The sequence below is a fragment of the Coregonus lavaretus genome (genome assembly GCF_964263955.1).
Source record: "Coregonus lavaretus genome assembly, chromosome: 20".
Lineage (NCBI taxonomy): Eukaryota > Metazoa > Chordata > Actinopteri > Salmoniformes > Salmonidae > Coregonus > Coregonus lavaretus.
Genome location: NC_140007.1, coordinates 13,563,416 through 13,579,274, shown reverse-complemented (window position 1 = coordinate 13,579,274; position 15,859 = coordinate 13,563,416). Strand labels below are relative to the sequence as shown.

Sequence of the window (15,859 nt, the reverse complement as noted above, 5' to 3'; positions counted from 1 at the left end):
ATTCATAACAACATTATAAGAGATAAATAATCCCAATTTTAAATTTTCTATCTATGGAGTACTCTAATCACAAGGCTGACACATAACTATTATAAAGGACATAGTTCAAAGTAGTACTGCCATCCACCGTCACTATGTTTTCAATTAATTAATTAATTTCCAATTATCTCCAGATGTCCCACCCCAGGTTGTGATGGCAGTGGGCACATCACTGGAAACTACGCGTCACATCGGAGGTATGACACAGCCCCACTCCCCTGCATTTCAACCAATGCAGTCGGTAGCGCTGTTTCACATTTTCCGTCTTACAACTGCATACAACTGCATTTATAGTGTTTTTCAGGCACTGATACTGAATGTCAACTAATCTACAAATCTGCATTACAAATCCAGAACTTTCAATAATTACTATACTCTATTGCTCTCTTATCCTGTGCTACGATGAATCCTGTAAACAATATTCATTGTTGTGATTGGGATCGAGCCCTTTCCTTTATTCTGCCCCTTATTAAATTACTTCACAATATCCTCTCCATCGCTCTCCTTCCCTCTCTCTCTCTCTCTCTCCCTCCTTCTCTCTCTATATTTTCCATATCTTCCAGTCTGTCAGGCTGTCCTCTTGCTGATAAGTCTCTTCGGACCCTCATGGCTGCCCACTCTGCTGAACTAAAGTATGTCTGTGCTTGTATTCCCCCTTCCATCCTTCCTTCCAACCCAGGGGCAACTCTGCTCATGGAGAGCTGCATGTGTGTGCAGGCATTGGTTCCAGTTCAGCTCCAACACATCTACAAACCTAACAGTTGTCTGACTTGAAGATCATGATTAGTCAAGGATTTGAATTAGGTGTGTTAGTGCTGGGCTGAAATAAAAGCCTGCACACACTGTGGGCCTCCTGGACCAGAGATCCCTATCCCTGTTCTAACCCTACTTTATACTGACATGACTGAACCCTGCTGATCTTTGTATTGTCACTGCAATGTGCAGGGATGAGTCTTCCCTCTGCTGCGATCTCCTGTATCAAACAAATTGCTATCCTATAGAGAAAGAATGTTAGCTACTTTTATGAGAAAAAACGTTCATATGATCTTTACATTTGCTATGCTATGCTGACATGACTTGTGCTGACCTCTGACCTCTGTCTGGTTGACCCCCAGGTGTCCGACCCCTGGATGCGATGGATCAGGTCACATCACTGGAAACTACGCCTCCCATAGAAGGTATACACAGATAGTTTATTGCTTTTGTTTCTATTTTTATTTCATCCTAGTCATTCCTACTGGAAGATAGTCTAAAAAGGACTGTATTAGAATCCTTATTTTCCTCTCTATGTCTCTGTCAGTTTGTCTGGATGCCCTCGTGCTAAGAAAGGTGCTGTCAAGACAACACCCACCAAGGATGACAAGGAAGACTCTGAGCTTCTAAGGTTGGTCCGCGGCAAACCATTTGTTTGCTTTTCTTTACGATCCACACAACGGATTGCCCTTTATTCGGCCCTCTAGCTCTCAAACGCCTCTAGCTCTCAAACGAATACTGATTGCTTTCCTCTCTCTCTCTCGTTCCCCTCTCCTCCACCGTTGACCCTGGCTTCCCTCCCTCCATTAGTAGATGCCCGGTGCCCGGCTGTGACAGCCTAGGCCACATCAGTGGGAAGTATGCCACCCACCGCAGTGCCTACGGGTGCCCCCTGGCAGCGCGGCGTCAGAAGGAGGGGCTCCTTAACGGCTCTCCTTTCTCCTGGAAGGCCTTTAAGACTGAGGGACCCACCTGTCCCACCCCCGGCTGTGACGGATCAGGACACGCCAATGGCAGCTTCCTCACACACCGCAGGTATTACACTTCATCAAATTCAAAAAAAGGTTTTTGTTTGTGTTCTTACAAACATAATACAAACAGCTGGGCCTAAACCTGAAATATTATTAACCTACAGTGCCTTCAGAAAGTATTCATACCCCGTGACTTGGGTATGTCTGTATCAGCTTTGAAAATCTGGATTTGGGGATTTTCTCCCATTCTTCCTTGCAGATTTTCTTTAGCTCTGTTAAAATAGATGGGGAGCGGAGGTGAACAGCAATCTTCAAGTCTTTCCACTGATTTTCAATGAGATTCAAGTCTGGGCTTTGGCTGGGCCATTCAAGGACTTACACATTCTGGTTCTGAAGCCAGTCCAGCGTTGCTTTGGCTGTATGCTTCGGGTCATTGTCCTGTTGGAATGTAAATCTTTGCCCCAAGTCTAAGGTCATTTGCACTCTGAAGCAGATTCTCATCAAGGATTTGCCTGTATTTGGCTCCATTCATTGTTTCCTTTATCCTTACCAGTCTCCCAGTCCCTGCCACTGAAAAGCATCCCCATAGCATGACGTCACCACCATGCTTCACAGTAGGGATGGTGTTAGACGGGTAATGAGCTGTGCCTGGTTCTTTCCAGACATAGTGCTTTGCATTCAGGCCAAAAAGTTTTGGCCAATTCTTTTCTCATCAGACCACATAATATTTTGCCTTATGCTTTCACGTGCCTTTTTGCAAACTCCAGGCGTGCTGTCATGTGCCTTTTTCTCAGTAGTGGCTTCCGTCTGGCCACTCTCCTATAAAGTCCAGATTGGTAAAGTGCTGTAGAGACTGTTGTCCTTCTGGCAGGTTCTCCCATCTCAGCCAAGGAACTCTGTAGTTCTCTCAGAGTGGTCACTGGGTTCTTGGTCACCTCCCAGACCAAGGTCCTTCTTGCCCGGTTGCTCAGTTTGGTCGGACGGACAGCTCTAAGCAGATGTTTACATCTAGACAGGTTTTTAAAGCATGGCAAAACATGCTGTGTAAAGAAAACTGATGGCATATTAAAATAAACTAAACTAACTAGTATCTAGTCACATTGGCCCTATTCTAGCAGCGCTCCATCACTAGCCTTATTTCTCTTTTCCTCTTCTGTTGTTCCCAGTCTCTCTGGTTGTCCCAGAGCCTCCGCTAATAAGAAGAGAACCAGGTTTCCTGGAGATGAGTACATTACAGCAAAGTTCAGGGCCAGCGATGGTAAGTCTGGACATAACTTAAATGTTTCATCTGACAGTAAAACAACAAATCTAAAACAAATCAATCCATCCTCTTCGGAGGACAAAAATAGCTTTTTTTATACAGCTTTTTTGTTACGTATACATATATTTTACATACTACATAAATGGTACTTTAATATACAGCATTCACCTGACAAAGATATTTATATAAAGATATTTATATCTTTGTCAGGTGAATGCTGTGTATATATATATATATATATATATATATATATATATATATATATATATATATATATATATATATATATATATATATATATATATATATATATATACAGTACCAGTCAAAAGTTTGGACACCCCTACTCAGTCAAGGGTTTTTCTTTATTTTTACTATTTTCTACATTGTAGAATACATCAAAACTATTAAATAACACAAATGGAACCAAAAAAGTGTTAAACAAATCAAAATATATTTTATATTTGAGATTCTTCAAATGCCACCCTTTGCCTTGATGATAGCTTTGCACACTCTTGGCATTCTCTCAACCAGCTTCACCTGGAATGCTTTTCCAGCAGTCTTGAAGTAGTTCCCACATATGCTGAGCACTTGTTGGCTGCTTTTCCTTCACTCTGCGGTCCGACTCATCCCAAACCATCTCAATTTGGTTGAGGTCGGGGGATTGTGGAGGCCAGATCATTTGATGCAGCACTCCATCACTCTCCTTGGTAAAATAGCCCTTACACAGCTTGCAGGTGTGTTGGGTCATTGTCCTGTTGAAAAACAAATAATAGTCCCACTAAGCCCAAACCAGATGGGATGGCGTATCGCTGCAGAATGCTGTGGTAGCCATGCTGGTTAAGTGTGCCTTGAATTCTAAATAAATCACCAGCAAAGCACCCCCACACCATAACACCTCCTCCTCCATGCTTTATGGTGGGAACTACACATGCAGAGATCATCCGTTCACCCACACCGCGTCTCACAAAGACACGGCGGTTGGAACCAAAAAACTCAAATTTAGACTCCAGACCAAAGGACACATTTCCACCGGTCTTATGTCCATTGCTCGTGTTTCTTGGCCCAAGCAGGTCTCTTCTTATTATTGGTGTAGTGGTTTCTTTGCAGCAATTCGACCATGAAGGCCTGATTCATACAGTCTCCTCTGAACAGTTGATGTTGAGATGTGTCTGTGACTTGAACTCTGTGTATTTGAAGAATCTCAAATACAAAATATATTTTGATTTGTTTAACACTTTTTTGGTTACTACATGATTCCACATGTGTTATTTCATAGTTTTCATGTCTTCACTATTATTCCAACTCCATATTAATACCCATGCTTTTGGAATGAGATGTTCGATGAGCAGGTGTCCACATACAATATATGTAGTGTTTTCAATAATAATAATTAATGTGACAGTTTGTCCATAATGGGACAAATCCTAATTTCCATTAAATCAAATACACAAAAAAAAAAAATTATGCACGCATGACTGTAAGTCGCTTTGGATAAAAGCGTCTGCTAAATGGCATATTATTATTATTATATTATTATTCTACAATGTAAAAAATAGTAAAAATAAAGAAAACCCCTTGAATGAGTAGGTATGTCCAAACTTTTGACTGGGTTGTGTATATATATAGATACACACACACAAAAGTACGTGGACACCCCTTCAAATTAGTGGATTTGGCTATTTCAGCCACACCTGTATAAAATCGAGCACACAGCCATGCAATCTCCATAGACAAACATTGACAGTAGAATGGCCTTACTGAAGAGCTCAGTGACTTTCAACGTGGCACTGTCATAGGATGCCACCTTTCCAACAAGTCAGTTCGTCAAACTTCTGCCCTGCTAGAACTGCCCCTGTCAACTGTAAGTGCTGTTATTGTGAAGTGGAAACGTCTAGGAGCAACAATGGCTCAGCCGCGAAGTGGTAGGCCACACAAGCTCACAGAACGGGACCACCGAGTGCTGAAGCGCGTAGCGTGTAAAAATCGTCTCTCCTCGGTTGCGACACTCACTACCGAGTTCCAAACTCTCTGGAAGCAACGTCAGCACAATAACTGTTCGTTGGGAGCTTCATGAAATGGGTTTCCATGGCCGAGCAGCCGCACACAAGCCTAAGATCACCATGCGCAGTGCCAAGCGTCGGCTGGAGTGGTGTAAAGCTTGCAGCCATTGGACTCTGGAGCAGTGGAAACGCGTTCTCTGGAGTGATGAATCACGCTTCACCATCTGGCAGTCCGATGGATGAATCTGGGTTTGGCGGATGCCAGGAGAACGCTACCTGCCCCAATGCATAGTGCCAACTGTAAAGTTTGGTGGAGGAGGAATAATGGTTTGGGGCTGTTTTTCATGGTTCGGGCTAGTAGGCCCCTTAGTTCCAGTGAAAGGAAATCTTAACGCTACAGCATACAATGACATTCAAGACGATTCTGTGCTTCCAACTTTGTGGCAATAGTTTGGGGAAGGCCCTTTCCTGTTTCAGCATGACAATGTCCCCGTGCACAAAGCGAGGTCCATACAAAAAGGGTTTGTCGAGATCGGTGTGGAAGAACTTGACTGGCCTGCAGAGCCCTGACCTCAACTCCATCGAACACCTTTGGGATAAATTGGAAGCAGACTGCGAGCCAGGCCTAATTGCCCAACATCCATGCCTGACCTCACTAATGCCCTTGTGGCTGAATGGAAGCAAGACCCCGCAGCATTGTTCCAACATCTAGTGGAAAGCCTTCCCAGAAGAGTGGAGGCTGTTATAGCAGCAAAAGGGGGACCAACTCCATATTAATACCCATGCTTTTGGAATGAGATGTTCGATGAGCAGGTGTCCACATACAATATATGTAGTGTTTTCAATAATAATAATTAATGTGACAGTTTGTCCATAATGGGACAAATCCTAATTTCCATTAAATCAAATTTTCACGTAGTCATGCATTGATGTCAATGGGAGACTAAGTGAAAATTCGACTTAAGTGGAAGTTAGGATTTGTCCCAACATGAAAAGGTGGGTCAAGTCTGGTCCAGTAAAACTGGATGATCTTCAATTATGTTTGACTGTTGCTAGTTGTTTTATTGGTTCTATCTGGTTTGCTATTATTTATTCAGTTCTGGATAATGATGAAGATATCAAGCAGCTGAACAATGAGATCAGTGAACTGAGCGAGTCCAACTCAGAGATGGAGGATGACATGATGAACCTGCACACACAGGTGAGTCTGCCACTTGTTAACAATAACCACTAAATACTGTCTTGATGTTCCTAATTCAATTAGAAATAAAAACATTGATTGTATAGAGAGTTTGTGGCTGACTGATAAGCTGTTGTTGATTGGTTTGTGGTTCTCTGCTTCAGATCTCGTCCATGGAGAAGAACCTGAAGAGTATGGAGGAGGAGAACAAGCAGATCGAGGAGAGAAACGATGCCCTGTACATGGAGCTGTCTGGCCTGAGCCAAGCTCTGATCCGCAGCTTGTCCAACATCCAGCTGCCACACATTGTGAGTTACACACAGGGATGGATCACTCAGAGCATGCACACACACACGCACGCACACACAAACACTTTATCTTAGAGAGAACATTTTGACATAACCTCAGTTTTACACACCTACATGCATAAATGCACATTTTCTAATTACAAATGATCTAACACAAATCTCCACAAATGCACAGATTAACGCATACAAGCTTGTCTTTCTCTAACGCGTTACTTGTGTTTACTTCAGCAGGAACCTATGTCGGAGCAGAACATTGATACATATGTGGACACCTTGACCCATATGTTCTCCAATAAAGATTGCTACCAAAACCCGGAGAACCGCGCTCTGTTGGAGTCCATCAACCAAGCGGTAAAAGGTATCGAAGTGTAGTCTCTAAAAGAGAGATGAAGAGGCTAAATGGAACATACGAAAGAGAGAGGGAGAAGAGGAAAGAGAGCGGGGTGACATGGTGTGTGGGTATACAAAACCCAGAAACTATCCATAAATCCATTGCTTTTGGAATATACTGTAGACTTGATTTTTCTCTTATTAGTTTTGGAGAAAATGTGTCCATTTCACGTTGCTCCCCCTCCCTGTTTGCATGAAGGTTATCAGGATCAATGGACACACTTGTGTATGGATGAGTACAGAAGTTTCAATTATGTCTTGAGTGTTCTTGAGTGCATTGGAGTAAAACTGTGTTAGTGTGGTTGTTTAGGAACGTTTGGAGGGGTATAATACAAAAAAAAGAGAGCCACTTTAATGGTACAGAACGGACTAAGAATGCAGTATACTGGCTCCAATACCCCATCATACAATACTCTCCTAAATAGTCTATTCCAACCCCATTGAGTAATGTTGATAGTATTTATGAGCATAGATGTTGCACTTCCAGGAATCGTTTTTAGTTTCATTATTATTGTTGTGTATGAATTTGAGTCTTAAAAATGTCTGTTTAATATATTATTTATTCATGTTGTGTTAATTTAGCTTATTTATTCAGCATTTATTTATTGACCTATTTATTTATTTTTACCAAACAAAATGATACTGAAGACATTTTTAAACAGCGATTAAGAGGAGTTTTCTTCTGCATTGTTGAAAAAGAGGAAATATTTTAAAATATCAACTATAAATTGTTTTATATATCTTATTATTTATTTGAAATACTGGGATCTTTTTTAAGTGCAAATATTTTGTAACCGACAAGTTTTGATAATTTTGTAAAGATTTTTCTTTTGTTTATATTATTTATTTTATTCCATAAAGTATTTTGAGACACCTTGCAATGAACTGGGAGAAATGTGTACGTTTTTAATATTCATTTGATAATGAAGAACAAAGTAAATGGAGATGTTGGTGTATATTTATTTTGTATTGTCTATGTGTTAGTGATGATGGCTGTGTATGGATTAGTCTTTGCCAATATGTTGATATTGAAATAAAGAAAAACTGTGCTACTATAACTAAGCATCATGGAATATGTCACGATTAATTATGATTGTGAGTAATCATTGTAAAAGTGTATGAATATTGTTCATGGCTACAGATATTTTGTGGAATGATTGTGAGATACAACAATTGAAAGGATGAGGACTGAGCCAGATATATTACTCTGAACAAAAATATAAACGCAACATGCAACCATTTCAAAGATTTTAGAGTTACAGTTCATATAAGGAAAAAAGTCCATTGAAATAAATAAATTAGGCTCTAATCTATGGATTTCACGATTGGGAAATACAGATATGCATCTGTTGATCACAGATACCCTTTTTTTAAAGTAGGGGCGTGGATCAGAAAACCAGTCAGTACCTGGTGTGACCACCATTTGTCTCATGCAACGTGACACATCTCCTTCGCATAGAGTTGATCAGGCTGTTGATTGTGGCCTGTGAATGTTGTCCCACTCCTCTTCAATGGCTGTACGAAGTTGCTGGATATTGATGGGAACTGGAACACGCTGTCGGTCCAGAGCATCCCAAACATGCTGAATGGGTGACATGTCTGGTGAGTATGCATGCCATGGAAGAACTGGGACATTTTCAGCCTCCAGGAATTGTGTACAGATCCTTGCGACATGGGGCTATGCATTATCATGCTGAAACATGAGGTGATGGCGGCGGATGAATGGCACGACAATGGGCCTCAGGATCTCGTCACAGTATCTCTGTGCATTCAAATTGCCATCAGAAAAATGCAAGTGTGCTCATTGTCTGTAGCTTATGCCCGCCCATACCATAACCCCACCACCACCATGGGGCACTCTGTTCACAACGTTGACATCAGCAAACCGCTCGCACACACGACACCATACACGATGTCTGCCATCTGCCCGGTACAGTTGAAACCGGGATTCATCCATGAACAGCACACTTCTCCAGTGTGCCAGTGGCCATCGAAGTTGAGCATTTGCCCACTCAAGTCGGTTACGTCACCGAACTGCAGTCCCTGGTGAGGACGACGAGCATGCAGATGAGCTTCCCTGAGACAGTTTCTGACAGTTTGTGCAGAAGTTCTTTGGTTGTTTCATCAGCTGTCCGGGTGGCTGGTCTCAGACGATCCCGCAGGTGAAGAAGCCAGATGTGGAGGTCCTGGGCTGGCGTGGTTACACGTGGTCTGCGGTTGTGAGGTCCATTGGACGTACTGCCAAATTCTCTAAAACGACGTTGGAGGCGGCTGAACATTCAATTCTCTGGCAACAGCTCTGGTGGACATTCCTGCAGCCAGCATGCCAATTACACACTCCCTCAAAACTTGAGACATCTGTGGCATTGTGTTGTGTGACAAAACTGCATATTGTGTGGCCTTTTATTATCACCAGCACAAGGTGTACCTGTGGAATGATTATGCTGTTTAATCAGCTTCTTGATATGCCACACCTGTCAGGTGGATGTATTATGTTGGCAAAGGAGTGGTGTAAACAAATTTGTGCACAAAATTTGAGAGAAATAAGCTTTTTGTGCGTATGGAAAAGTTCTGGGATCTTTTATTTCAGCTCATGAAACATGGTACCAACACTATACATGTTGCGATTATATTTTTGTTCAGCATAGAAACCATTCTGTACTATATCTTTGACTAAGCTACTTTCTCTGTGCCTCTGATGACATCTGTTGGCAGGTTCAGGAAATAAGAACAAAATATTCTGAGATCGTTCCACTTCATGATAAAAGTATCAAACTTGGTACACTAATACTAAATACCTTAAGGAACATTTTAAAGATTGGAGGCCATCTGGATTTCCTGTTAGAAGAAAATAGCGTAAAATTATTTTGTAATGTTATCTACCCACTAAATAAATTCCACAGATCATATAGACAATAATTCTGAGCACAAAAAAATACCCTTAAGACCTTCATGTGTCATGTTCTTTCAAGGACGGGTCAGACCAAGGCGCAGCGTGAAATGCGTACATGTTTATTAAACAGAATAAACACACGACAAAACAATAAACAAACGAAACGTGAAGTCCTAAGGTAACACCCAACAAACCTAAACACGGAACAAGATCCCACAACTACCTAGTGCCAATATGCTGCCTAAGTATGATCCCCAATCAGAGACAACGAGCGACAGCTGCCTCTGATTGGGAACCACACCGGCCAACATAGATATACACATACTAGAATAACACACATGGAATATAAACAACATAGAATATACACACCCTGACTCAACATATACGAGTCCCCTGAGTCAGGGCGTGACACATGGGGGTCATATTGAGGCCATTTTGACCATAGTCCAGTGGCTACGGGAAAAACTGGTGGACTTTGTGATAGAGCAACCAAATTTCACATACAGTTGGGTTATGTCTAAAGTATTTTGGGCTATAGTGCCATCACAGATTTTTTCCATTACCCCCCTGGCGGCCATTTCCAATATGGCCACCAACCAGCTGTATGGGGCCATATTGGACTACATTCACTTGACCATATCCCCATAAATAATTGCTACATACAGCCTAATGATGGCTTAAAATATTTGAAGGGACAATGTGATTTAAAAAAAATCTTTAAATGTCTGGAAAACACAATAGAATGCCCCAAGAATGCCATATACAGTACCAGTCAAAAGTTTGGACACACCTACGCATTCAAGGGTTTTTCTTTATTTTTACTATTTTCTACATTGTAGAACCAGCATAGCTACCACAGCATTCTGCAGCTATATGCCATCCCATCTGGTTTGCGCTTAGTGGGACTATTATTTGTTTTTCAACAGGACAATGACCCAACACACCTCCAGACTGTGTAAGGGCTATTTGACCAAGAAGGAGAGTGATGGAGTGCTGCATCAGATGTCCTGGCCTCCACAATCACCCGACCTCAATTCAATTGAGATGGTTTGGGATGAGTTGGATCGCAGAGTGAAGTAAAAGCAGCCAACAAGTGCTCAGCATATGTGGGAACTCCTTCAAGACTGTTGGAAAAGCATTCCAGGTGAATCTGGTTAAGAGAATGCCAAGAGTGTGCAAAGCTGTCACCAAGGCAAAGGGTGGCTATTTGAAATATAAAATATATTTTGATTTGTTTAACACTTTTTTGGTTACTACATGATTCCATATGTGTTATTTCATAGTTTTGATGTCTTCACTATTATTCTATAATGTAGAAAATAGTAAAAATAAAGAAAAACCCTTGAATGAGTAGGTGTGTCCAAACTTTTGACTTGTACTGTGTACAGTGCATTCGGAAAATATTCAGACCCCTTGACTTTTTCCAAATGTTGTTACGTTACAGCCTTATTCTAAAATTGTTTAAATTGTTCAATCTACACACAATACCTCATAATGACAAAGCAAAAACAGGTTTTTAGAAATCTTTGCAAATGTATTACAAATAAAAAACGGAAATATCGCATTTACATAAGTATTCATACCCTTTACTCAGTACTTTGCTGAAACACCTTTGGCAGCGATTACGGCCTCGAGTCTTCTTGGGTATTACGCTACATGCTTGGCACACCTGTATTTGGGAAGTTTCTCCCATTCTTCTCTGCAGATCCTCTCAAGCTCTGGCAGGTTGGATGGGGAGCGTCGCTGCACTGCTATTTTCAGGTCTCTCCAGAGATGTTCGATCGGGTTCAAGTCCGGGCTCTGGCTGGGTCACTCAAGGACATTCAGAGACTTATCCCGAAGCTCTGGAGCAGGTTTTCATCAAGGATCGCTCTGTACTTTGCTCCGTTCATCTTTCCCTCGATCCTGACTAGTCTCCCAGTCCCTGCCACTGAAAAACATCCTCACAGCATGATAATGCCTCCACCATACTTCACCGTAGGGATGGTGCCAGGTTTCCTCCAGATGTGACACTTGGCATTCAGGCCAAAGAGTTCAATCTTGGTTTCATCAGACCAGAGAATCTTGTTTCTCATGGTCTGATTCCTTTAGGTGCCTTTTGGCAATCTCCATGTGGGCTGTCATGTGCCTTTTACTGAGGAGTGGCTTCCGTCTGGCCACTGTACAATAAAGGCCTGATTGGTGGAGTGCTACAGAAATGGTTGTTCTTCTGGAAGGTTCTCCCATCTTCACAGAGGAACTCTGGAGCTCCGTCAGTGTGACCATCGGGTTCTTGGTCACCTCCCTGACCAAGGCCCTTCTACCCCGATTGCTCAGTTTGGCCGGGCGGCCAACTCTAGGAAGAGTCTTGGTGGTTCCAAACTTCTTACATTTAAGAATGATGGAGGCCATTGTGTCCTTGGGGACCTTCAATGTTGCAGACATTTTTTGGTACCCTTCCCCAGATCTGTGCCTCGACACAATCCTGTCTCGGAGCTCTACGGACAATTCCTTCGAACTCATGGCTAAAAACCTGTTTTTGCTTTGTCATTAAATCGGACATTGTGTGTAGATTGATGAGGAACAAATTTAATTAAATCAATTTTAGAATAAGGCTGTAACGTAACAAAATGTGGAAAAAGCAAAGGGGTCTGAATACTTTCCGAATGCACTGTACGTATACTTTAAAGTTTTTGTAGAAAAGTGGTGAAAATGCGTGCCAAATTACTGTAAAGACTAAAAAGTCACATGGTTGTTTCCTGTATTCTACTGATTGCAATGATATAGAATATGATATTCTGTTTTGTGTCAATTTAAGAAAAATGACAGGAAACCTGTCCTGTACATGTTACTTTAGATTAAATCACATAGGAATGTATTATGTCTAGCAGAGAGACAGGTAACCCATTTTAACCAAAATAAAATATTATGAGACCTTTTAGCCTTTACACAAAGTAAGCAAAAGTCTAAACAAAAATGTCTAGATATAGAGCCATTAAGATTTAACCTATTATACTCATTGGTGTAGTGCTGTTTTCTTTGATGCCGGAGCGCAAAAAAAGAAAATGACATCATAATTTCTCAATCAACGTTTGCACAGTAGCCTGTTGAATTATATAATTTTAGATGCAGAAAATGATGAGGATTTTTCATTTAGATAAACAAAGTTAATCACAACATGACGAACACGGAGCCAGGGTTAAACATGGGTACATCTCTGTTGCTAGGCAAGAAATGAATTGGTTCCTCTCACTGGGTTTGTGTGTGAAATGGGGATCTGACCTCGGGTCGAATTCCTCGCTCTTACCTAATCCAAGGCTGTCCTGATTTATCAGTGACTGAAACCAGAGTGTTATCCTTTGCCTCTATCCTAAGGCATATTATGGGAATGGAGTTAGGGTTGAACAGAGTTCAGGCTAAACCCTTTGTCTCTCTTTGGGCATCTTCTTGATTAATTACAGCATGACGGGAGGGGAGAGAGGGGTTGGGCTTGGGTATGTTTAAGAGATTGATTGTGGACCTGCCATGTCCAACAATCAATCTCCAGGTCAAGCCAGGGTGAGACAGGGTTGAACAGTGTTCAAACTGAACATTATTATTTTTACATGACAGGGCTGTTATTTGTGCATTCATAGGAGGGGAAGTAAGATTTTGCCACTATCATAGACTAAGGAAGTGGGCGGAGTGGTCAAGAGGGGGAAACTGGAGACAGTGGTGGGAGAACCCAGGAGGGAGGGGTTAAGCTAAAATGTATGTGAAATGACTATATAAACTGAGAGCTGGGAGGTAAAAGGGAGATGCTTTGCAAACCACCTCGGCTCTATTGCGTATGTAATAAAGTCTCCCTTAATTACATTTTACATTTACATTTTAGTCATTTAGCAGACGCTCTTATCCAGAGCGACTTACAGTTAGTGAGTGCATAATTTTTTTTCAATCTGCCCCCCCGTGGGAAACGAACCCACAACCCTGGCGTTGCAAGCGCCATGCTCTACCAACTGAGCTACACGGGGCTACTTAATTCTACAAAAACTCTTAAATACTTTGGTTCTTTGATATAAGGACGAATTTGCCACATCAAAAACACATCATCCAAATGCAACGTCTACCTACATTGACTTGAATAAATGTCTGTATATTTTACTCTTAATCACTATTTAATCAAACTCTGTATTTAACACGTTTTTTATTAAACGTTTTCACCCTGGATGCTTTATCTTCACATAGATCTGCAGGACCTCTTTTGGCCGAAAAAAAGAAAGCTAAGTAACATTATGCCTTCTCATTGCAGTCACTGTACTCTTAATATACAGAATAACTATTGCCGTATGGTGAGGATAGCCAAGTTGCAAGCTCGGCTTCAGACGCAATCTTTAGGCAAAGGCAATTTAAGTGTAGGAAAGGATGATACAGCGTCTGTGCCATCGGGAAATACAGGTAGTAGTGTTAATCCCCCTGCACAGTCCCCGCAGCCGGACAATTTTCTCATGGCTTCTGGAAAGAAATGCTTTTGGCATGCTCAACCGGTGTCGCTCATTCAGCCGATAGAAACTTTCAACCGGTTTCCTCACTAAGCAATGAGTCGGAGTCAGTGCCCGAGCCTTCTCAGGTCTCTCCTCAACCCGTTACAGGGTCTGAGCCGCCGAAGCCTCCCACCATTAGCTCTGACAAATTAAAAACACTAGTCATTGGCGACTCCATTACCCTCAATTTGACTTTAAAAGAATCATCCAATGATCATACACTGTTTACCAGGGGGCAGGGCTACCGATGTAAAGAGTAATCTGAAGATGGTGCTGGCTGAGTCTAAAACTGGCAAGTGTAGATGGTATAGGGATATTGTTATCCATGTCAGCACCAACAATGTTAGGATGAAACAGTCAGAGGTCACCAAGCGCAACATAACTTCAGCGTGCAACTTAGCAAGAAAGATGTGTTGGCATCGAGTAATTGTCTCTGGCCCCCTCCCAGTTAGGGGGAGTGATGAGCTCTACAGCAGACTCGCACAACTCACATGCTGGTTAAAAACTGTTTTCTGCCCCTTCCAAAAGATAGAATTTGTAGATAACTGGCCCGCTTTATGGGACTCTCCCACAAACAGGTCCAAGGCTGGCCTGCTGAGGAGTGACGGACTCCATCCAAGCTGGAGGGGTGCTCTCATCTTATCTATCAACATAGACAGAGCTCTTTCTCCTCTAGCTCCACAATGGGATAGGGTGCAGGTCAGGCAGCAGGCTTTTAGCCAGCCTGCCAGCTTTGTGGAGTCTGCCTGCCACTAGCACTGTCAGTGTAGTCAGCTCATCTTTCCCCATTGAGACCATGTCTGTGCCTCGATCTAGGTCGGGCAAAACATGGTGGTGTTCGCCTTAGCAATCTCACTGGAATAAAGACCTCCTCCATTCATGTTATTATTGAAAGAGATTGTGATAATATTTCACATCTCAAAATAGGACTACTTAATGTTAGATCCCTCACTTCCAAGGCAGTCATAGTCAATGAACTAATCACTGATCATTAACTTGATGTGGCCTGACGAACATGGCTCAAGCCTGATGAATTTACTGTGTTAAATAAGACCTCTCCTCCTGGTTACACTAGTGACCATATCCCCCGTACATACCGCAAAGGCGGAGGTGTTGCTAACTTCTACGACAGTACTTGGTACTGTTCATTTGTAGCTTGTTTTTGGACACAGGTCCAGGAATGGCTAAAGGATTGCAATATTTACCTGGAGCTAACCTTGCAGATAGCATTACTGGGTGATCTGAAAAGTCATAGTCAATCGATCAATAATATAATAATACTTTTAGCAAAAAAAAATATTTTCAATTCACAATCTGTAGAGACAATGAGAATAGAAAGGTTCAGAACTTTTGTAAGACATCACAGTACAGTTGAAATATATATGGCAAATAGAAATCCTATATGGATGGTGATAGGAGATAGCTGGGTGGTGTTGAATAGAGTTGAAGGATGGGACTAATAACAACTAACAACAAATAATAACAAGATAACTAATGTAAGCATACTGTGTCCATAATAAGTATATAGGTTGTACGTTGGGAGCTTTTGTGAAAGAGCA

At 41.8% G+C, this 15,859-nt stretch overlaps 1 protein-coding gene across 1 annotated transcript in view; it reads left to right on the top strand.

Annotated features, from left to right (window-relative positions):
• LOC311147361 (myelin transcription factor 1-like) overlaps positions 1-6,887 on the top strand; it is a gene marked incomplete at both ends in the record, with an annotated part of 31,386 nt that extends 24,499 nt beyond the window's left edge. Inside the window, 9 exons of the mRNA XM_084184048.1 lie at positions 174-236; positions 603-671; positions 1,155-1,217; positions 1,340-1,423; positions 1,603-1,827; positions 2,930-3,021; positions 6,125-6,228; positions 6,372-6,515; positions 6,744-6,887. Coding sequence (XP_084040174.1) covers positions 174-236; positions 603-671; positions 1,155-1,217; positions 1,340-1,423; positions 1,603-1,827; positions 2,930-3,021; positions 6,125-6,228; positions 6,372-6,515; positions 6,744-6,887 — 988 coding nt within the window. The remainder of the gene's footprint in view (positions 1-173; positions 237-602; positions 672-1,154; positions 1,218-1,339; positions 1,424-1,602; positions 1,828-2,929; positions 3,022-6,124; positions 6,229-6,371; positions 6,516-6,743) is intronic.
• Between the last annotated feature and the right edge of the window lie 8,972 nt (positions 6,888-15,859).